The sequence below is a fragment of the Falco naumanni genome, chromosome 14 (assembly GCF_017639655.2).
Source record: "Falco naumanni isolate bFalNau1 chromosome 14, bFalNau1.pat, whole genome shotgun sequence".
Lineage (NCBI taxonomy): Eukaryota > Metazoa > Chordata > Aves > Falconiformes > Falconidae > Falco > Falco naumanni.
In genome coordinates, this window is record NC_054067.1 from 23364395 (window position 1) to 23387352 (window position 22958).

Consider the following 22958-nt stretch of genomic DNA (forward strand, 5'->3'; position numbering starts at 1 on the left):
AATAGGCTGTGTATTCCCTCCGTGTCAGCAGTGTAACTTCTTTTCATCACAGTGTCTGATACTGAGGCCAGATAAGAATGGGTTGCAAATGGTAAAAGTTGTAGATTGCAACGTGCAGTTTCTATTTGGCCAGAACTAGCAGGATGTGGAGTTCAGTTTGCTCCTCTAAACCCCAAAATAACAGGGGGGAAAAAAGATCAGTAAGAGATTTTGAGGAAATTTCCCTTAGCAAAGATTATAATAGGAAAATAGAGGTGGTATTGAGTTCCCTGGAGCTCCCATCCCACTGCCTCATTCCATGTCTCCCCTTTCACAAGCAGGGTGTTACCCGTACCTGTACAGGTCAGGCTGAGCATGCACTGCAGTGCTGAGTGTGCTGCCATAGAAAGCTCTGGGGTTTCACTAGCTTGGTGAAAACTTGCATTCTGTATCTTACAGCTTAGTTTTATCAGCTCTTTAATTAGCTGACTTTAATGAGCATAGAGGTAGCATCATCAGAGGCATAAGCATGAAACCTGTTGTTCAACTGTGTTTGCGTTAGACGCTTGGAAAGAATGTCCCTCAGTGTTTCACAAAAGTAAATACACTCTATTTTTAATAATTAGAGCTAGAAAGACTTCAAGTCATATCATGCTGCTCAGTATTAAGTACTGAGTGGAACTGTGCTTAAGGGTGTCTTAGTCATTCCTATGTTAGAGCTAAGATACGTCTGAGCTTTTCATTGCTGTTGCAACAGCAATTCTTTTGCTTAGAATCATTGAAAAATACTTGCTGAAAATACAGAGATTTCATAGGATTCACCCACAGGGCCTGTGCTGTGACTGGAGTTGGTCCAGATGTGTCCAGTGACTGCTTTTTTTCCAGTAAAATGTTTTACATTAGAAAGATAACCAAAAAAACAAACACCCCTGCTCCCCCCAGATAACCCAAATCCAAAAAGTTCCAAAGCAACAACATCGCGGTCATTTATGAGAAATTAAATATAAATGTTTACACTGAACAAAAAGAAATTTCATATTATGGCTTGGTAGTAGTGTGATTGCAGAAGCTGAAATATGTGTATAGAAAAAAATCCTGACTTCCTACCTGCTTCATGGTGCCTGCCAGACAGGAACAAAGATAGTCTGTGGTTAATTGGCTGGAACAAAGACCTGTGTTCTGCTTTACTCAGCATATCAAGCTGTTTTGTTTTTCCTTTTTAATCTAGTCAAGTAGATAAGCAGAAATTAGATGATCCTGTGATGTGGGAGATCACACACAGAGGAAGATATGATGCGTATTTTGCAGTGCTCTGGAAATGGATAATCAATTCTTTATCAAACACAAATTCACATGTGGCGGGACTCTGATTTATACTTTTATTATTAAAAGCAGAAAGGGTGTAGGAAGCAATGCTGTGACTCAAAACAGATTCAAAGGAAGATGAAGAACATATGGAACCAGTAATTTTTTGTCAGGATTTAAAGAGTGCCTGTGTTGTCCTGGAGGGATGTGCACAATGTGGACACACATGTGAACCTGTCTGCGTGGTGGGGCACTGCAACATTGTCTGCCAAGCAGGGTCTGGGTATGGGCCTTTCCCAGCAGTTTTCCGCAGGGAGCCGCGTGCTGATGCTCAGGCAGCTAACACTGCTTTCCTTGTTTGAAACAGTGGAGCTGAATGAGGTCGGCTTCAAGTTTGTACGGAAGTGCATCAACGCAGTGGAAACAAAAGGTAAGGTGCTCATCCGGACATCAGTAGGTGCCACTGTCCTGGTGTTGCTTCCCGTGGTCTTGAATTGTGTTGTAATTTCTGCAGTATGGTAGTGTTAGTCAATGAAATGAGGCTTTTAACTGAAGGATGCATGTCAGAAGAGCAGAAACCGTGTGCAGTCTGGAATGTTGTTATACCAAATTCAGTTAGGATTGAATTTTTACCTTTATGCTTTTGCATTAATTGAGTTCTCATCTTTGGCTCTGAAAAAACTCGTAAGGCAGGAGAACGGATCTGGAAGTCTCTTTATACTGGGGGGACAGGCAGGGGTTAACTGGGGTACAGAGTCATTCAGACCCATTTTGTTTAAAGCAGCAGGACAGGAGCAGGCTGGTGGGTCGTAGTTCACCCTCTGGTCTTTCATGAAACACCAGCGAGGGCGGAGGTAAATGGCTCCAGAACAGCTGGATCCCCAGGCTGCCACAGGGAAAGGTGGCTGGTTTCATTACCAGAACTCTGGGGCATGTGGCCAGCCAAGCCCCACTGAACTGGGGAGACACAGGGCAGCTGGGACCCTCCTCACAGAGCTGGGCAAATACACAGTTCTGCCTTTGCTAAAATTGGCTAATGTTTTCAAAGAATCTGCTTAAATATGTTTGCCTTCTGTGACAATTTGAACAAATTCATGTGAAAGCAGCACTCTTCAGAAGCACCATATTTAGGCAGGGAGGGCTTGCCAGCTCCAGCATGTATTCCATGCGTCGGCTGTGCTCACCTGGCTGTGACACGGTCCCAGCAAAGTACCCCGGGGCGGTGCGGGTGGCCGTGGCCACCGTGGGTGAGTGGAGCTCCAGGGGAGACAGTGGTCGGGGGATCCTGGGGCGTAAGCGGTTCTGCTGAGCCAGCACCCCAGCAGCTGGGGACGAGTTCCACTAGATGGGGCTTGTGGACTTCCCACCAGCTGGGCAGAGCCTTGACTAAGGCTCTTTGGTTTTCTCCTGCGCAGGAATTACTACGGAGGGCGTCTACCGGACTGTTGGCAGCAATATTCAGGTGCAGAAATTGCTGAATGCCTTTTTTGGTAAGAATTAATTATTTCATGCAACTATTGTCCTGCTTTTGTATTGTTTCAGAGAGAGAGGATTGGGTTTCACAGTGAGCAACATCCAGCATGGTTTTTGGTCCCTGTGGCCCCCGCCTCATGGCACATCTTCCCCATCTTTTCTCGGCTTTTTTCTGCAACCCGCTCTAGTGCCTCTCCCTTCAAACTGCATCTGTTCGTTGGTGGTGCAACCTGCATTTTAAGTGAGCAGCAGGAAAGCAGTGACCCTAGAGCAGTGGCATAGAGCCTTCTCCCATCGTGTGCTAAAAATATTCAGGCATTTTGGAGTCACACATTCCTGTCACAGGGCTGAGAAGCAGGATGTCAGCCTACGAGAGGGAGCCCTCGCCCCCTCCCCCACTGCTGGCAGCCCCTCCTGCAGGCGCTGCTGCCAGGGAACTCACCTGGCTTATGCTGTTCCTGGGGAGGTGCCATGTCCCTGCACGGCCACCCCCTACACCAGGCCCCGCAGGCCAGCACAGGGGGGGACCCTCTTCCTCTGTGGGATATCGAGGAGAGCTGGGAAGGCAACCTCTACAGGGAGGCCTTTACCCTGATTTGTTTTCACCGAGAAGGACTGGGATACCTCACCGTATGCAATGTATACGTTAGCAAGTCAATGTATGAATTTCTGCTGTAAGCCTGTCTGTGCCCTGAATCCTTGTGTTTAATGCAAGCATGTAAATTGGTGGGTAGTCCTTGCATTCGAAATGGTTAATTCCCTGCAGCAGGCTATGGGGCTCAGCAGTGTGCTCCGGGCTGGGACAGGCGCTCCCAGGCTGGGACCTGGCCGAGGCCATTGTGCCCCTGCCTGGTGGCACGTGTGGGCCAGGGCAGGCTGCCAGCCTTATAGGTGAGCCCCAGGGGTCGGCCTCCTGCGTGCCCATGGCCCCTCACTGTCCCTGCCCACGGGGCTGGAGCACGGGGCAGAAAGTACATTAATGTTAATAGCTGGGTGCCTCAGGCTGGCACCAGCCCCCTGCACAGGCATTTGATATTAATATATTCAAAGGCTTTTACTATTATTTTTTACTATTGTTTACTATTGCTTTTTCTTCTGTTACTGTTTATTAAAACGGCTGGTTTGTGCTGACATAGCTGCGCCAGTTCCCATGGAGCTGCAACTTGAGGCAGCTATCTGGTTACATTTGCCTGATGACTCATTACGTAGCCTAAGTTTTTATTGCTTCTTGATTCTCACCCTCCCTGTGAGTAGTTCTGTGGTTTCATCATCTGAACAACCCTGCCAGTAGTGGCTTTTCGTTTTATTTATATGCATTGGTCTGGTTGACCACTTGCCACCCCACCGTGTATGAACTCAGGATGGAAAGTCCAACAACACAGAAATAACTGCTGCAGAAGGATTTCATCCTAAAATTCAGTTAGGAGATAGATATTTTTTTTTTTTTAGTATTTTTTTGTCTCTCTAATCCTATTTATTTTTCAAAACAAATCATGCCGTTTATTTCTTTGGTACAGCTGCTCCCCATCCTTCAGCCATGTCCTTTACTTCATCGTACCACAGAAATGATGTGGTGGTTAGTGAGAGTACGCAGGAGCAAAGTGTACTTCTGTGGTGTTGTGCCTCCACCTCTGAGCTCCCTTCTCTCCATGCAGTGAGAGGGAATGTTTCCGGAACAGCTTTCAGGGGAGCAGCTGTGAAGGAGGGATTGGAGCTAGACATTTAGATTACTTTGGATATCAGAAAGCTTGTCTTGGATCTGTTGAAATATGTCATTTCTGCCAGCCTTGGCTGCGCTGGAAAAAACAAACTATAGAGTAAGTCCTCACTAACTTTTCACCACTGCTTAAATTTTACCTTCTGCTTCTTCCTTTGTCCCTAGTTAGCATTGCTCCTCAGCCTTCCAAAATACTGACACTGGTACTGTTGTTGTGCTTTCCCCAACTGCGAGAATCAGTAGCTTTCTTTGTGCACTGCTATAGCTTTGTTTGTCCCCAGAGGATACCCTGCCTGAGAGCATGCTATTTATTAACAGCCTCAAAATGGACCTTCTTCTGAAGCCATTTTGTTCTTCTTCCAGATCCAAAATGTCCAGGGGATGTGGATCTCCAAAGCGGTGATTGGGACATCAAGACAATTACCAGCTCACTGAAGTTTTATCTCAGGTAGCACTGCAGGTCACACCAGCCCCGAGTGGGCAAAGGAGCTTGAGGCTCGATCCAGTGAAAAGCAGGGTGAACTGCCAGTTGTTAACATCTGGCTGTTGGAAGGGGCAAAGAAGTGACAAAGGCTTTGGGGAGAGGAATGGAATTTTTAAAATTTTTTAAAACTTACAAGAAATAAGCCTGTTGCAGAAACCCCACATCCTATGGAGAAAGCTGTTTAAATAATACTGGCTGCGGTGGGAGGGAGATGCCCCTGGGAAACAGTGGTGCTGGAGGGCAAGCTGGTTTGTCTGTTGGTCTTTCGAGATCAGTTGCAAGTGGGTCGCGCTGCCCAGCCAGAGCTCAGTTTTCTTTCTGGTTATTGCAGGAACTTGTCTGAACCCGTCATGACATACAAGCTCCACAAAGAATTGGTCCTGGCTGCCAGTAAGTCCCACAGCTGCCCTGTCCACGGACCCCAGCCCTGCCCTCCCCAGCCAGGGTACCTCAGAATCACTTGACAGAGCTCTGCCAGCCTGACACTGGGGTGCCCGGCCTTATTCTCCCTGTGGAAAGAGTGACCCTGTCTTCTGAGTGCTTGATCGTGCAAGGGTGGTGGTATTCCTTCCCTTCTTTCCTTTGCTTTTTCAGTTCTCTTCCCTCTTAACAGGGTTTCACGCTCTCGGAGAGAGCCAGTGGATGTCAGCTAAACCTGAAGTCAGCACAAGTGGCCCAGAAGAATTGTTTCTTGACAGTATTAATGTATTTATTTTAAAACCTGTGAGGGAATGGGATGTGCTGTTGACACGCAGATAGATAGGTGCTCCCTATAGGTCATGAAATTTGTCCTGGGATGTTGAATCCAAAGTGTCTACCAGTACATGAAAGACATTTTTCTGCTGCAGCTCTTGGAACTGAGCTACAGCCGGTATTGACAGAGGTTAGCCAGGTAACATGGGTATGCTGACAGCACCTCGCCTGTGCTAAATGTCCAGTCGTTGGCTGTCCTGTTAAGACCATTTCAAATAAGCCATGATAATTCTGAGCTGGCTACATCCTCAGAGCATGTGGAGAGCAAGCATTGCTGAGATGGAGACAAGGGATACAGGCAGCTGATCCTTTCCCTCAGCCTGAGAGTACTGGCATTTGGAAATTTATGGCACACTCAGAAACACTTTTGCATTAAACCATAATTCACACCCCCACACCTCCTTGAAGTCGACAGAAGGGTAGGAGAGTGCCTGCCTCTCTTCAGTTCAGACTTTTGGAGGATTAACAGCACCTATTCTTTCTTGGAAAGGAAATTTTTCTACCACCCGCTGGTTGTGCTCCAGCCCAAGATTTACTAGTTTCAGAACTGGTTAAACCAATGATGGCTGGGGTATGTGCAAAACAATAATCCCTTTCCTACCCTTCCTCAGGAACTTGTACCAGTAAGCTTCCCAGCTACCAAGCTCTCACGTTATTCTTTTCATGCAGAGTATTTTATTGGTTCTTGATTATTTATGCTTCTAAAAGTGACCTCTTTGGGTCAGGTTTTTTCCCTGCAGGACACTTTCCTGTGTTGTTTGGTGTTACAGCTATCTGGGCTGATAAGATACCCAGCAGAGAGGCCATGCGTTCCCCCGGTGTGCTGGTGTGCAGGGCAAGGGTGCAAAGGGGAGTACTCGGCCATGCCCAGCCTGTTTCCCCAGCCATGCTCAGAGGCAGAATGTGACCATGAGCTCCCTTTCAAGATTCATTTCTTCTTCTTTCCGCTTCATTTTGTTTCTGACAATGATTGCCCTGTTGCTATGTAATCTCATTTTCCTCTGCTTCCCATTGTGGAGTTTGGCCAGACAGCCCTACGTTACAGAAGGAACAGCTCCCACAGATTTTCTTTGGCTTTTATCTTTCTCTTACGTATTTACTTTGAAAGCGGTGGGCAAAAACTTTTATTTGTGTTACTTCTTTCCAGAATCTGAGAACCTAGATTACAGGCTGGGAGCCATTCATGCACTGGTCTATAAACTACCTGACAAGAACAGAGAGATGTTAGAGCTCCTCATACAACACCTTGTCAAGTAAGCAGACTTTTTTTCTCTAAAGCCAAAGTAAGTGGAATAATGGAATCAGAAGAACAAGCCTCTTTTTCTGGTAGATTTGCAAAATTGTATCCACCAAGTCCCCTTAGGGGTTTACATCTGGAATGCACAAATGGTATGCTTCTCCTTGCTACCCACTGCATTAAATGATGCTTCTTTTTCTAATTGCCACTTTCATCCCCTTCTGACACACACCAGGCAGGAAATAATTTTAAAATTAGAATACCTCTGGCAGCAGAGCTATAAATTGTCACCTCTCACTCCAATTCATGACAACATTGTCTGGCAGTTGGGAACAGCTGTAGGACCCGTGCACATGGGCTGAATATGAAGTGTGCTTTGGTTTTGTCTCCAGCTGTATCGATTCAGTGTCCTGAGCCCTCAGAGCAGCATGAAGGCTTAATTAAGCATGTCAGTCTGCTTTCGTACAAGTGTGTTGGCAGTGGATGCTTAGTGGCACTGAGCAGTGCTGCTTCCATGTGCTTCTGCCACTGAGCCACTGAAAAAGTCTGTTACTTGATGATAATGGCAGCAGCACTGCATTGGGAAATGGGTGTTTTCCTGCCTCCTTGTCACGCCGAATGTGAAGGCTCAGTGTGAAAGCTCTGCCCTCTCCACCTCGGGGAGGAGCACAGGCGCAGCAGGGACAGCGGCTTGTGACAAGCCATGCTGAAGCTCAAAAGCAAGGGAGCAATCTGTGTGCAGGTCAGGGAAGACCAGGGCTTGCTTTGGACCCTTGGAGAAGTCATTTTCAAAACTGGACTGTTGCAGAAATAAGCAGGGCTGAGCTGGGATTGTCACACCCTGACACTTGAAGGTGAGTGCTTGGCCCTCGGTGTCATGACCTTTCTTTGGGGTGAGGAGGGCTGGCCGGGGCATCCTGCCTGCAGTCCAGTTTCAGCCTCTCGTGAACATGTTTATGTGGTTTTTAGAAACCTTTCTGCGTAAGTGGCAGAGCTGAGAGCGTCTGGCATGCAATCCAATGAAGCCAATGCTGTACTTGCGGTCACTGTGTTTATTCCTTAAAGTGTTTATACTTAAAATTCTGTTCCCTCTGGCCTTCATGTTGACAAAAACCTCTTTAACACCAGAGCTACAGAACAAACCCAGAATTCATTACATGTCAGCATCAGAGTCTCTCTCCTCTTGGTCCAGTTTTGGAAAGAGGTAGTGCTCACCTAGGTGGTTAGTACTTCAGTCAATAATTGGTGCTGCTCCACAGACTTGCACGTTCTTGCAGAGGTTGAAGGTTGAGGGGCAGAGACAGGGAGAGCTCTGTTCTCTGAAAACGGTGGTCCCTTAAGAAAGAAGATGCTGTGTAGAGATTTATTGAAAACCTCCAAAGTGTGCTTCCTATGTTCAGTCTTCCTCCAGAGAGAGGAAAAATTAAAGCCAAAAGTCAGTTCTGGATAAATGGGATGTTCCAATTTAAATAATCCGTTTTGATGTATGTGTTGGTGCAGGTGACTTTTGATTGCAGTGTTAAAAGAGAGCTATGAGAGGGAAGGTTTCAAATAAAAATGCTGTCAGCATCTTCTCTCCCATAGAGTTGTCCTAGCCAAACGTGAGTGCCGTAGCTAGAGACATGCTTTGTCTCTGGCAGGGTTGGGAAACAAATTCTCCTGAAACAAAATGAAGAAAATGGAATGACTGATAGTTACTGTATCCTTTTTTTATTTCTTAGATATCTGTTTGGAAAAAAAAACAAACCAAACCAAAACCTGATCCTGCTTTCCCTTCTCTCCACAGCATATGTGAGCACAGCCGAGAGAATCTGATGTCACCATCTAACATGGGGGTGATATTTGGACCTACCCTCATGCGAGCGCAGGAGGACACTGTGGCAGCGATGATGAACATCAAGTTCCAAAACATTGTAGTTGAGATCCTCATCGAGCACTTTGGGAAGGTACAGGTGGCAGCCCCGAGCCTCCCCATGCCTCCACACAGCTCCAGCATGCTCCTGCAGACTGTTGCTTGGCAACGATGGAGAGCTCTGACTCCTTTTTCTGGAGCCCCCGTGGGGACTGGTATTCTTTTACAGAATACACTGTTCTGAAATGTTTCAGAAGGAAACAAAAAGTGTAGCAGATAATGTTCCTCACTGTTGCCTTTAGCTAGTTTAGCCTGGGTCTAGGAGATTTTTGCTTTTCTTTTTAAATAAGAGGAGTCTTTACTGGGAAAAAGAAATATATTCTATATGCCTAGACATTGCAGGACTTCACGCTTTCCTTTGTTGAAGACAGTAGCTAGACTAGAGCATAACTGGTTTCAACGGGCACAGTCTAAGATGAGACTCTGTACGACTATTAATGCAGGGGGAAACAAACCCAAAGCAGACAAGTATTAAAAGGTTGATGACAGCAATTGAGCTGTACATATGATCTTTCCAGATCCAGGAGTAGGGATGGCCTGGACAGGCCTGGGGAGGGGAGCTGGGGTGGACCTGACAGAGAAGACTTCAGCAGGCGGCCAGTGCCTGTTGTGTTGGAGCAGTGCACCCTGGCCAGGCTCCAGAAGCATTTTCATTTCATGGGATTTTTTCTGAATATTTTTATCCGAGAGCGTTGCCTAAATGCCTGGCCTGGATTAGTCTTGCTGTGGTAGGTGCTGAAGATTCACATGTAGACAACAGCTTTTTGTCATGTGGCATTTTGTCTCCTGATGGAAAGCAAATTATTCCGCTCTTTTCTGTATTAGCACTTTCTCCTTGTGGTATCTGATATAATTGTTTAGGGTTTTCAGGGTGGCTGGAGGATTATAGAGCTGTATGTTAATACTTAAAAACTTGCACAATGTTTGCATTCAGATCAATGTACCAAGAACCACCTGGTAACCTGCTTTCCTGGTAACAGCACTAAGTCTGAGGGGGAGTGAGTTTTGTCCTTCAGCTTTTCATAATACTTTACATTATGAAGTGGCCAAATGATCTCTTATGTCTTAGAGGTAGGGCAAGTTTGAAGCCATCCTTTAAAGGATGTTGTCTGCTGTGAGGAGGTTGGGGTAGCGCTCCCAGCAGACAGGGCAGCACACATGCAGAAGTGAAGCTCCCTTTTCAGGAAAGGAAGAGGAGGCTGAAGCTGAAAGAGCAAGGCTCTTGCAAAAGTGGATGTGGAGTGAGAGCAACCAAACAGGGACCAGATGGGTGGTGGCAGAGTCGGTTGTGGTGCTGAAGATCAAAACCAGAAGCAGGATGAAAGAGTTCAGAGAATTTTGAGTAACCACACCAGAAGGTAATGAAAATCACAAGCCTGTTTTATTTGCAGGTCTCTGAACGCTTTTATTAAGTTCCCACAGGAAAACAGTGAATTGTTTGCGTGCTGGGATCCTTGCACAATTTGCTCTAGAACGAGCCTCTATCCTCCCTTCTTGTACGGCCTGCAGTGCAGGCAGTCAACACTATTTACTCTGCTGCCTCTAAGACCTGAAATTAAATCTTTAATTAAGCCAGATATCTTTACTTCTTTTAATTTCTTCAGCGATAAGGTTAAGTTAGTAAGATTTATTAGATTGAGCTTGTAAGTTCAGCATCAAGAGCTGAAAGTGTCTTCAGCTCACACATGAGCAAACACTTCAAATGAATCTGGAGGAGGAGGGGGATGTGGTTTATATGGTGCAATATGAACTCTTTGTGGATAATTACTGTTTCCACAGCTTATATTTCAGTGCCCTGGTTAAATTAAAAGTTGTTCATTCTGGAAACGCCTTTTTCACTGCACAAACCTTCTAAAAATGAGGGTCTGTCAATATCTATGTACTTTCAAGTTGTTTAACTTGGATTTTCATTTAGAAGGCAGAAGCAAAGCAGAGGCTGCACCCACATCTTAAAAAGAGTGGTTTGCAGTGGGGTTTAGCATGGGTTTCAGAGTTGAAGAGCATCTCATGAAAATGGCATTTTGTGGTACCTGTATAAGCATCCATAGGGAACTTAACACTTCTTTTTCTTTAAAAAGCAATGTTAGATTCTTGTCAGTATGTAGGGATGAGGTTGATGTTTCTAAAAAATTTGTCCTGGTGCAGGTAATTCTTTGCTATTCTAATTACACATGAGCTTCTGCTTTTAAATCACGAGCTATTGATGTCATAGCAGATTCTTCTGAATCCAGGCAGGGAGAGTGCACCAGACCTTGTATTCTGGAGTGGAGAAAACATGCTGCCCTTGCAAAGGGCAGAGCCCCTGTTGGCATTAAACATCAGCAGCCACGGTGTGTCACCAAATAGTACAAGAAAAGCAGCTGAAATGACCAGATTGGGATTTGTTACTCACCTGGGTCTTTGCTCTGGATGTGTTGTTTCCCCTCTTTTCATGCCGAGTAGGGCAGACTACATCAGGAGCAAAGCCTGAGTACCAGCCCACAGTATTTATACCGAGCGTGCTGAGTGGAAGCCTGGGCAGACTATGGATGCAGTTTAGGTCTGACCTTGCCCCTGTACTGCCCAGGGGAGGGAGGTGTGGGGAGCCCAGCTGCTGGTGCCCACCCTCACCGTGGTACACACTACCTGGTCTTGGGGATCAAAAAGGTTAGAGTGGAGGCATATTTTTCTGTCTCATCCCCCATCTTGATATCCCAGAACTGCTCTTTGGCTGGGAGAGGAGAGAATGCACTTTTGGTTTGAATTACAAAAATTGTGTACTTAATCAAATCCGAATGTTAAATTTCTTAAATTTTTTTCTGGGTGACACAGTAAAATTGTTCTTCCATAACAAAGCATGCAGTGAGGGAGCGATGACCCTGCCCGTCAGTGAGTCTGGCACTGGCTCTTGTCCTCTGGGCTTGAGCCATCTCCTGCCAGCAGCTGGGAGGGGACCAGCTCTATGTTCTCCCAGGATGGGAAGTGCAGCCTCGGGTCTCGGCAGCTTATGCTACCCCATCTGTAGGAACTCGGTTTTTAAAAGCCTAATATAAATTCAGTTAATATCCATGGGAGAAACACAAGAGCAGTTGGTTTGGGGCCTTAATGTGGTGTTTCAAATGTTCAAGAAACTGCCCAGAGGCTTAATTCTTTTTCAGCTCTTAAAAAAAGCACTAACATAAATAAGGGCCTCTAAATTAAACCCAAATAGGTGCCATGTGACCAGTGAGAAAAGGAGATAAAACTCCTTAGCAGTGTTGGGTTTATGCCAGTATTTCACGCAAGGTACTTTCGTAGTGCCCCACACTGCATTGCAAGCCAAGAGCTGAAGGTTTTTTTAGTGTTAAATCTAAAACAATGTGGTGGCTTGTTTGGGTGCTTTCAATAGATTGTATCATCTCACTGGTGTGGAAATCTTGATGTTTCTCAGAAACTGTCAGCTTCAAAGCTTCCTTCGTCTGCTCCAGGATAATTTGCTTCCGTACATTTTGTCTGTATTGGTAATTTTGCTGTGTTATTTGAGTGCTGCAGTGGGTGTGCAAGGTGCAGAGCAGTCAGCCTGTCTGTAGGAAAGCCCGTGGTGGGACACAGCTGTAGCTGTAACTAAAGCATCAGCCCTGCTCCAGCCCCTTTCTAGCCCCAGCAGCCGAGAGCTGGGTCTTTGCTCCTGGCATGGCTCAACTGCCAAACTCCTCCCCAGAGCCGAGGGACCTGATGACTTTGGGCGCGACTGTGGCTTGCTGTCCTCGGAGGGCTGCCCAACACACCGCTGCGGCGCCTGGCCCAGGGGCGTTCTGAACCGTGTGCTGCTGGAGCCTGGGGGGCCACAGAGAATGTGGTGGTGGTGACCGCCAGCCACCTTTGTGCTGGAGGTTGGACCTTCGGTGGGAGGTGAGGCAGCAGCCCTTCTAGTCAGCTGGGTCACCTAAACATGTCTGCCTTTACAGATCTACTCCGGCCCCCCAGAAGACACCACTGCACCCCCAGTGCCTCCTCCCAGGGTGGCTGCCCGGCGGCACAAGCCCATCACCATCTCCAAACGTCCTCTGAGGGAAAGACCCGTTTTCTTCGGTGCTTCTGTGGAAGAAAGTGGAGGTCAGTCCAGTTCACTACTGCCTTGCCTGACTCTCACCCCTCCTGTTTCTTTTAACACCTTTCCAGGAGCAATGGAGAAACAATAGCAGCACTGCACTTCCCAGGCTGTGAGGTCTGTTGTTCAGTGAGAAAGGAAAGCAAATAAGTACTCACAAACAGGTTGCATTGTCTCACAACTGAAACTCCATAGAGACTGTTTCTTTTCCTGTTACTCGCAGCATTCTCAGTTAGCTAAACTAAGACTGGTTCTTGCATATGAGAAGTCCAGTGGAGAGGTTTTGTAGCTTCAGAGGCAAAAACACAAAGTGATGCAAATGCAACTGAGGAGCAGAGTTGGTGGGATGAGAGCAAACATGGCCAGGCTGGGGGTCGCTGCATGGTGCTGGAGTCTTGTCCTGCCAGACCATGTCGGTCCCAAGAGGCTCTGCAGGACTGCCTTAGCTGCTGGCAATTTTACATCCAGGGCACTGAAGGACTTTTTCAGGACCCAATGATAGTATTTTCTACGCCTAGTACAAGTCTGCTGTTGAAGTAGATTGTAAGGAAATGCTAAGGCCCTTATTATCATATTGAAGGACACATCAATTTAAAATCATGTTTCTCTCTGCACCTGATTTGCTCTAATTGTCTTTGCAAGCTGTGCCCTAGATCACATCATCACCAAAGAGATGAAAAGTCTATCAGAGCTTTGATAATGTTTTAGGCTTAATACTACAAGTGTAATTTTTGGCACTGGCAAAACATGATTGATTCAAATTGCTCTTTAAAATCACAGGACTCCTCATGTAGTTAGAGGTGCCTTGCATTTAAATGTTTCTCTGAAGTGGGAGCAGAAACATTTGACTGCACCAAGGCTGCAGGGTGCAGTCAGTTCAGAGCAGTGCCGCTGCATCCTGTGCCTGGCTCTGTAGCACAGCAACAGAGATGAGACAAATGATTTGTGGAGGGATATAAAGGCATGGTACACAACCTCTCAACAGCAAGAGTACTTGAAACTTAAAAGAAACCTATGGGTATATTCTGTGATACTCGGCATTTTTTCAGTTTTCTTTATTCCTCAGTGTCTGTGTGAGCCATGCGTTACTTGTGTTTTGCTCAGGGTGAGGATCTGTCGATCTCTGCCACACATTTGGTTGTCCCTTGGTGCCGCAGGAGCTATGCAGCTCTAGGGGAGAGCTCGGCACTGCTGCGGGCAGATACCACCGCACCTCCACACTGCTTCCTAACTTGATGGCTCTCTCTCCCCTTGGCTCTGCAGCAGACCAGCACGCCCAGACCCCCAACGGCAGCATCAGCACGGAGGCCCCCAAGCCGCTGCACCGCAGCCGCCTGCCTGCACCAAGGCCTGGGGGGGACGAGCCGGGGCGTCCCCCCACCGAGGGCCGTGCCCCCATGCGTGCTGAGGCAGAGGTGGGGAAGCTGGTGGCCAGGCTGCAGGATGGAGGCGCAAAGCCGCCCAGCAAGGCTGCCAACGGGGTGGTGGCCAGCCCTGCCCTGCGGAACACCACGCTCCAAGCCAAGAGACCAGCTCCTCGGCCAGGGATCTACGGCAAGGAGGGTGAGCGTGTGCCTGGGGCCATGGCTTGTGCTAGCATCCCAGCCGAAGCAAGGCAGGAGTGAAGTGGGCACGGGACTGCAGCCCGAGGGTTTGATCAGGCCTTGGCTTCCTGAGTTGTCCTGTTTTATTTCAGACAGTGGGTACCTTCAGAGTATGGCTTACTGGGGCTGCGGCTGCTGCGGAGCTTCAGAGCAGCCAGCAGAGCCTGGTGCTGGTACCAGTGCTGCCCTTCCCTGCTGAGCCAGGCAGATGTCACCAGTGTCACGAGAAGCAGGCTTTCCATGCTCAGACTAGCTCACTGGACTTAAAAAGTTCAGGCTTGAGTAGCAACATAAGGACCATTAAACCCAAAGCAATTTGTACCCAGTCTAGTCAGCTGTAAGCTCTGGATTGTCAGCACTCTCCTCAGCAGAGACAAGGAAAATGGCAAAAGTTACTTTCACATTTTTAATTGTTGATAAGTTTTACCTGTCAGGCCCCTGTGATGCAGCTTCTGGCTTACCAAGGCTTTACTGGGAACGTTTGTTTCAATGGTTCATCCATTGGTGTTAAATAATTATAATTATTTTTCTTCTAATAAGCTGTATACAAAGATTTACAACAGGGAGAAATAACTAGTTTGAGGCCAGATCTGAGCTGGCATTGTCCATTTCAGTGGAGGACGGCAGGCAGGTGTCTGTGTATCTGCGTGTCTGTAGACGTTCTCAGCTACAATGCCGGGGAGCTGTTTGCAGGACAGTACGCGTTGCTGTAACACCAGTTATGTGGTGCTGAGTTTTATAAAAGACTCAGGACAATGGTCATAATAAAAGATTTATTGCTTCTGCAATTTGCCAGCTATTCCTGTGCACTTTCTAGTGATTTTCAGATGCTGTCATCCTCTGACAGCTTCACAGTGCTGTATTTAGAAAATAAAGTCTAGGCTGCGTTCTTGACGAATGACTCCCATGTGCAATGGAGAGAAAGAAGAAGGGCCCAGCTGGGTAGCACAAACGTCAGATTCATCTAACTGACATTACTTCCTTAATTTAAATTTGTCACATAAATGGTAGGTGGAAATCTGGTTTTGGAAGAGTAAAAAAGCTTTTAAAGTTAGCTTATGCATCAATTGTGTTTAGTGCTTCCGAGTTTTATTGTTTTGCATTATCACACAGAGTGTGCTGACAGCATAATAAAACTGGTTGCGTTGATCCTTGAACATAGATTGTAGAAGAACACTGAAGTAGTAATAAAGTTACATTGCATCTGTGTTAATACTGGCAAACCAGTGCTAGAACACTGTGTTGAGCTTTTAATGTGCACAGTTTGGGGATAATTTTGAAAAGCTGAAGAAAGCCAGCCTTTTACTCAGAAAATCAAGTTATAGAGCTTACCAAGGAGGAAAATTAGGATCAGAATTTACAAATGCAGGTGTGGAAGAGAGTCAGTTAAGGACTGGTGTTTGAGGTGGTGCGCCAGGTTATAATAAGGTTCAGTAACTAAGGAGTTGACAAAGCCATGGTTAAGTAGTTGCAGCAATTAATTATTTTACCAAAAAAATACCTTTAATTTCTTTCTGATGAGAAAGAGGACTCTCTAGCAGTGGAAATGTCTAAATCAGAAGGGCAGGAACCCTGCTCTTAAGATTATTTTGATCCATATAAACGGTCAGACAAGATCACATCACTTATGGAAATGTGCCCTGGAGGTCTGGGTGCTGGAGGGAAGGTCTGGGGTCGCCAGGGGTGTCAGGTAAGGTCTGACACTGATTCCTTATTCACTTAACCCCTGAAAGTCTTCAAGGGTTAAGTGAATGACAACATTGGCCAGATCTTGGGGAAGAAAAGCAGCCGAGGCAGAACTCCTGCGAGCAGAGCAGAAAGCTGGAGGAGAGGACAGATAGTGCCACTGTCTGAGATAAAAGCTCAGAGAAGCAGCGGCCCCAGGCTGCAGGGATCATCAGTTTGTGCTGTTCCTCTTGCTTTTGAAGAGTGGCACTGCACAGGTTTTGCTTAAAACTTGTTGTTCCCAGGCAATATCATCTTTGCAATCAGCAGCTGCATCAAGTTTGTCATGACAGGGTCCAGCACCAGCCCCTTTTTCTGGTGCCAGGAGGGCTGTTCTGGGGCAGGCAGCATGGGAGCTGCCTTTTCCTGGGACTCTTTCCCTAAATTCTGGGTATTGGCCACTGTCAGAGAGAGGCTGTTGGGGTAGAGAGAGAGACAGAACTAAGCCTGCTAACTTGTTTCATGTCTTTGCATAAATATCTAGCCCTTTACCAAAGCTTCGTACTCAGTGTTTGTAATCTTCATCCTTGCAGGCGAGTGTGATGGTGTCCCTAAGCCACGATCCCATGGCGATAAGCCCGTGATAGCACGTCCCCCCATGAGACCTCCAGACCCACCATGCAGGGCTCCTGTCCCTCTGAGGCTGGAGCAGAGGCCAGATCTGATATCAGGAACAGCAGAAGAGACGCCTTCATCCATGTAAGTCAGCAGCCCTTGGCGGACACACAGTACCCAGGGTGGGCAGCTCAGCCTGAGGGAGCTGCCACCTGGGGCTTGGGGAGTGTTCAGGGAGATGAGGTCAGCCCGGGAGGCAGAGTAGGAGCTGGTGTCATCTACCAGGAATTTTGGAAGAGGAAGAGGGGGATTACTGTGTTGGTTTCCAGCACCAGTGGCATACAATGGCTGGAGCCCATGGATGTCCCCTTTGACATTGGTGCGAGCGTGGGTTTGAATATTGCATTGTAAACCTGTGCAGAGGGCTCAGCCTGGGGGGGAGCATGGCTGCAGCAAAGGCAAACACACAGGGAAATCAAAGCTCTGACCCTTCTCAAGAGCAGCCCTGGGGCTGAGCTTTGTCGCGTCACCTTCCCTGCTGTTTCTCATGTCAGCGGAGCTTGAGAGCCCTTCCCTGCCTGGCTGTCAGCACACCTCTCTAATGGGATGCTTCTCAGGGAGGGACAAGATCCAGCTTGGACCTCTCTTAAGGAAATTGCATAGAGTTCAGTTTCATCATCGGATTTCTTTCAGCTTTTAAAGAGACAGACACCCTGTTGGCTTCAATGGGAATTAAAGGAAAAAAGGTGGCAGCACTCCTTGGGAAAGCGCCTGCTGTGGGTTGGGTGCAGCTCCCGAGTTTTACACCTGCTTTCTACAGAGAGCGCCCAATAAAGCTGTGCTGCATGGCTGATCCAAGTCCAGCACGTTCACTTCTTAGTCTGGGAAAGGTGTCGTGAGCTCAGCTCCCCACCTGCAGGGCAGGAACAGGCCTTGCCTTTGCTCTTCTGAACCACTTGTTAGAACTGTTCTTTCTAAGAAGACAGTTTGAAGCTGGCTATGAGGCACACAAAAACTGAAGGAGAGGCCCTAAGAAGTGATAGACGTGGGTTTATAAATCAGCATGTAGGATCATAAGCAAGAGCATGAAAATAAGCAGTCTAGCCAAAAGCCATCAAGGGCTGCCTGGCCAGGGTGGTATGAAGGCAGAGGCGAACGGAGCTGGCAGCATGAGAAGCACAGCTGCTGCCTCAGCAAAAAAGACATCAATTGAATATTATCATCTTTGGTGTCTGCTAATGCTACTGCTCTTTTCCCTGGAACAGATGAGACCTCATTAGCAAATTGCTTTATCAGTTAACTGGAGTGACCTCTCTTGTTCTCTTTGCAGGGTGGCCTCTAGGACAAAGTTCTTTGAGACAGCTTCCCGAAGAACTAGCAAGTAAGCCTGGCACTGAGAAGCTGGCATGTAAATAAAAGCAGCCTTGCTGCACAGGGTGCTTCCCTCTGAGACAGAGCAAGTCAGCTCAGGAATCCCAGCCCTGACCTTTCTTGCCTCCTACTTGTGGGCAGAAGATGGGTCTCAGCTAGAACACTGGAACTAAACAAAAAGCACAAATTTTAAAATGTGAATCCAGATACAGACTCAATAAGCTAAATGTAAATCCTACTAGGTAATAAGCATACCTGTGGATTCCTTTTATCATGTGTGGATCTAAGCAGTGTAGTACATGTTGTACTTACTTCCCAGCCTTTGTGAAGAGCACAGATAAGATCATGGGAGAGTTGAGGTTAGAATGCAGCAGCTGATCGGAGATGCAAGACGAGAGAGTGGATGGTCCTACACACAATGTATGTGCAGGCATAGCTCCACCACAGAGAGGTACGGTGTGATGGAGTGATAGATTGGGCATTGAAGCCTTCGGGTTAGGCTGGAATGGCAAGCGTCGTGTTTTGTGGCAGCAGATTTCATTTGTGATATCTGCTCTAATAAGCTTCAGCTTCCTGCTTTTAAAAATTACCAACCTCTGCCAAAAGTGTGAGCAGGTTTGCATGTAAGTCTGGTAAATGTTGTGTGCTAGTACTGACAGCAAGTTCACTTGTTACATTGAAAAAATGTATCCCTGACCTGACTCTTACTCAGCCCTCTATTTAGGTTTATGGATCTGAGGCTGAGCTCCCTTACCGCATCATTTATTTTTTTTCTGTGTTCTTCTACTTCCTTATATACAGTTCTTCATCACCACAAGGCAGGATACCAGGTGACGAGAGCTGAGGCTAAAGGTATGTGTTCATAACAATAAATCAAATAATAAACCAAAAGCAAATACATAATGCAAATTCAGTATTTATAGAGTGGTGGGAGTCCAGTGGAGGCAATGGGAATCTCAAAAGAAAGATCAGGAGAAATGTCCTTCCTGCAGGAGACCCTTGCACAAAAGGAAAGATAATAACTGGAGGTGGTCCGTGCTTTTTGTTGGGGGTGTAGTAAGGCAGGGTGTAGTAAATCAGCCTGCTCTGCACTTCCTGAGCCTCCTTGCTGCAGTGCTCAGCTTAAACATATGTTAAAAAAACCAGAGTGCTTGCTCTGGCTGTGGTTTTGCCATTGCTGATACATTTACATTGCTGCATAAAGCATGCTTGTTTTCTTCTTCCAGACTTTGTAAGCACCTCAGCCCAGCTAGACCCAGGAGATTTTCTGTGCTTGTGAAACAGATGTGTCACAGCTAAGACTTTTCCAGTTCCAGTGCCCCTGGAGAGCAGCTATCTTACTGGACGATAATTTCAGAGCATGCTGTCGTAAGTGGCTCAAGAAATTAAAAGAGAGGGAGATAACGATGGAGAGAAGACCCTATCCATGTGTGTTGAACTGTTCCCAGCCCTTCCACCACTCCTCTCTGCACAGACTGTGAAGGATGCTTGTGTGTGCCCTTGCAAGTGACTGGCAGTGTTTGCAGGGCTGGGTGAGCACTGACGGGCTGTGGAAGGGACAGCAGGAGACAAGAGTGGCTGTTTACCTGCTCATTTTTGGGGGAAATACGCTTTGGCAGGGGTCATTGGACAGATATTGGAGTCAAAATGCAGGGGACTGACTCCCCATACTTGGATGCAAGGGCAGAGCAACTGAAGTTTGGGTTGGCCCCCCTTGCCATGAGAAGCTCCTTCCTTTATGTTAAATTTTCCTCACTCAGTAAGCTATAGTGTGTTTTTCAGTGCGTAGGAGAGCAGTGTGTTACTGGAAATGCTGCATGTGCTAAGGCAGGCAGGACTGGATTCAGGGGGACCATCATGCTTAGCTCTGCAGGACATCTCTTCATCTCCCCGGTGTCAGCATGCCCCTGTCTTGGGAAACCGTGCTGGCAGATGTGGCTGTGCCAGGGGGCTTTGCCTGCGTGGGGCTGCATCCCCTGCCTCCAGGTTGGCTTTCCAGGGGGTGCTGGCCAGGTCAGCAGCCTCTGAGAGCACAGCTGGGAGAAGGAGGTGGCAGGTGCTCTTCTTCCCCCTCCTCCTCCTCCTCCCACGTAAGCCTCTCCCACCAGATCCAGTTCCCGCAGGCCCACCAAGAAGTCTCTGTCCTGGAGTTATTCTGGTGGGCCAGCCCAGAGGTGGCAAGGAACTGAAACTCACTCAGTATGGGTCAGAGCCCAGCATTTTTCTAAGAGACACTCAGTTTCTTGTTTGCTTGTTATATTAATTTCCAGTCCAAGAGATGTCCAGTCTTTTTTCCTCAGCAGTGGCCGTGTAGATGATGCCCTTTGGTCTGGAAGGTTTCTCCCAGCCAGGACTGCCCCTAGTACCCCTGTTAACAGTAGAGGCATATTTGTGGTTCCAGCTGACACCAAGGCTCAGCTCCTCAGCTGTAGCATTTACTTGTAAATAGGCAATGAACGGCCTCCCTGCTTCCTCTTCCCAGCCCAAAGGTGGCTTCCCTGTTTTGAATTATTTTCTTTGGGTGCTGGGAACATTCCCAAACCGGTGGCCAAAAACATCCCCATAAGCTGCTTCCCAGGTGCTCTGTCCTCTCGAGCGCGCTTTGTGTCCTGCCTGGTGCAGGTTTGCTGGCAGGATGTGCCGTGGTCCTTCGTGTGCTGTCTCCTGACGCTTGCCTTATGTGTGCACCTAGTGTCTGTCTGCTTTATTGCTGAATGTAATTTTTGCATTTGCTGGACACAGACGTGTCACATCAATGGTGCTTCCGCTCCCTTGGGCTTTGGTGGTGCCCCAACTGCTTGTTCCTGTACTCTTGCTTTGAACAGTGGCACATAAAGTGACTTTAAAAAAAGAAAAACAGAACGGTGATATCTACTCCTAGACTGTATAACACACACCAGCAACTCAGGGCTTTTCAAAGCTACAGTGAGCCCTTTCTGCTGCACCCTCTCGTGAGCAGCACCGAAACAGAGAGCATTGTGGTTTTATAATCAGGTATCTAGGAGAGCAGGTAAGACAGAGCTGTGAGCCAGCGAGTCTGCAGGCAGGTGAGAGGGGCTCTGACCAGCCCAGAGTGGCTGTGGCTGCTGGGGCAGCCTCTCCAGCAGCCCAGCAGTGGAGCTGCCTGCCTACAGCATGGTCAGCCCCCAGACTTCTGCTGCAGGCAGGCACTGGTGCCCAAGCTTGCCCTTTGGTGGCTTTGTCACTTCTTGGGGTGGCTGTCCCAGAGGCTTCAGGCCAGTGGTTCCTCCACAGAAGGCCAACATTTCCAAAACTGCTTTCCCCTCTCGGGGCTGTGCTTTGAGGACCCCTTGAAGCTGTCGGTTTGGGAAGCACCCAGGCTACCACAGACATAGGTGGCTCTGGTGGTGGCACCCCCCACGCTGCAAGTGGGCGCTGCATGGCACTGACACCCACAGTACCCATCCTGTTGGAAACGGTGGCTGTTGCGTCCCCCACTCTGCTCATGTGCAGTCAGCCTTTTGCTCGCTGCCTGGCGCAGAGCCCATGGGACAGGGCTGGGGTCCATGGGAAGAAAGAAATCCGAGGGAGTTTGGTTTGAAGTCTGACATTGTGAACAATGGAGGGAAGCAGCTTATTAGAAACTTATTTCATTGTGTCCTTTTAAAGTCATTTGTCATATGCGTGTCTGTGCTGATTTTTCCTCCTTCCATGAGTGCAGCTGAATGCTGGGGACCAGCGGTGGGGCAGCAGTAGGTTGTTTGGTCATGCTGGTGGAGGGCTGCGGGGCATAGTCCCTGCTACCAGTGCCACAGGAGCAACACTGCTGGGAGCACGGGATTTGCCCCATGCAGTGCGGCAGGGCCCCCAGACATCAGCCATCGGAGCAGTTTTGTCATGTAAAAGTGTAGATTATTTCAAGTGTTTATAAAGTTTCCATGAAGTAAAAGAAAGGAAGAGTCAAGGTCTGCTGTTTTTTTCTTGTTTAAACAATGCCCGAGTGTGGCACAGGCTGCAGCCATCCTCCGCTGCGTGGGGCCCGCGGGCAGCGCAGGAGCCCAGCCAGCACCCCAGGGATGAGGGATGCAGCATGGCATGGCTGTGTGTCCATGGGATGCAGAGGTGTCTGCTACCATATCCCCAGCTTGGTTTTGGAGTCCCAAAAACCAGGTTTCTACTTTTTCTGATGGGAGCAGCTGTCCTGCTGAGGTCAGATGTTCCTGTGCATTCCCCCGCTGTGGCTGCTGCCGTGCTGGGGATGGCGTCCTGCCCCGTGGGGACACTGCGACCGCAGGGTTGCTGTGACCGGCTCCTGCCGACCCTCCCTGCGCCTGGCCAGGCAGTGCAACCGCGGGGCGGGGGTTTGCGCACACCCCTTGTTCGGGCTGGCACAGAGGCGTGTTTGGTGGTATGTGGTTTTTACATGTTTTCTCGGTTTTAACTTCGACTGCCTGATTCTTGTTCAGCTGCCTCTTTCTGCACAAACACCTTTCTACTTATTTATGATTACAGCAAACACAGAAACACAGCACCGGCTTTTTTCCATCTACCCAGCATCTTTTTGCCCTCCTTACATCTGTTTTCCTGTGTCTCTCAACTCAGACATCGTGACGTTGTGCACTAGCATTTGCTAGATTAGAAACCTCCTGATTTTCATCCCAGGAGTATTTGGAGCTGTTATTGCCAAGTTACCTTTGGTGTACTGAAGGACAGGGTGAAGGTTTGTCAGCAAGAATTTGGGGAGGGAAATGGTGACAGCGAGTTTTTATGAACTGCTTCCCAGGACTGCAGGCTCAGGGCGCTGCTGCAGCCA

At 47.9% G+C, this 22958-nt stretch overlaps 1 protein-coding gene across 3 annotated transcripts in view; it reads left to right on the plus strand.

Annotated features, from left to right (window-relative positions):
- OPHN1 (oligophrenin 1) overlaps nt 1-22109 on the plus strand; it is a 68532-nt gene extending 46423 nt beyond the window's left edge. The window contains exons 13-24 of one of the 3 annotated variants that reach the window (XM_040614749.1): nt 1652-1714; nt 2700-2774; nt 4838-4922; nt 5290-5348; nt 6859-6964; nt 8735-8894; nt 12787-12934; nt 14193-14492; nt 16792-16957; nt 18144-18194; nt 18986-19036; nt 19411-22109. In XM_040614749.1, the coding sequence (XP_040470683.1) occupies nt 1652-1714; nt 2700-2774; nt 4838-4922; nt 5290-5348; nt 6859-6964; nt 8735-8894; nt 12787-12934; nt 14193-14492; nt 16792-16957; nt 18144-18194; nt 18986-19028 (1256 nt within the window). In that variant the 3' untranslated portion in view covers nt 19029-19036; nt 19411-22109. The remainder of the gene's footprint in view (nt 1-1651; nt 1715-2699; nt 2775-4837; nt 4923-5289; nt 5349-6858; nt 6965-8734; nt 8895-12786; nt 12935-14192; nt 14493-16791; nt 16958-18143; nt 18195-18985; nt 19037-19410) is intronic. The other 2 variants (XM_040614750.1, XM_040614751.1) reach the window with 2 other exon arrangements.
- The last annotated feature ends 849 nt before the right edge of the window (nt 22110-22958 follow it).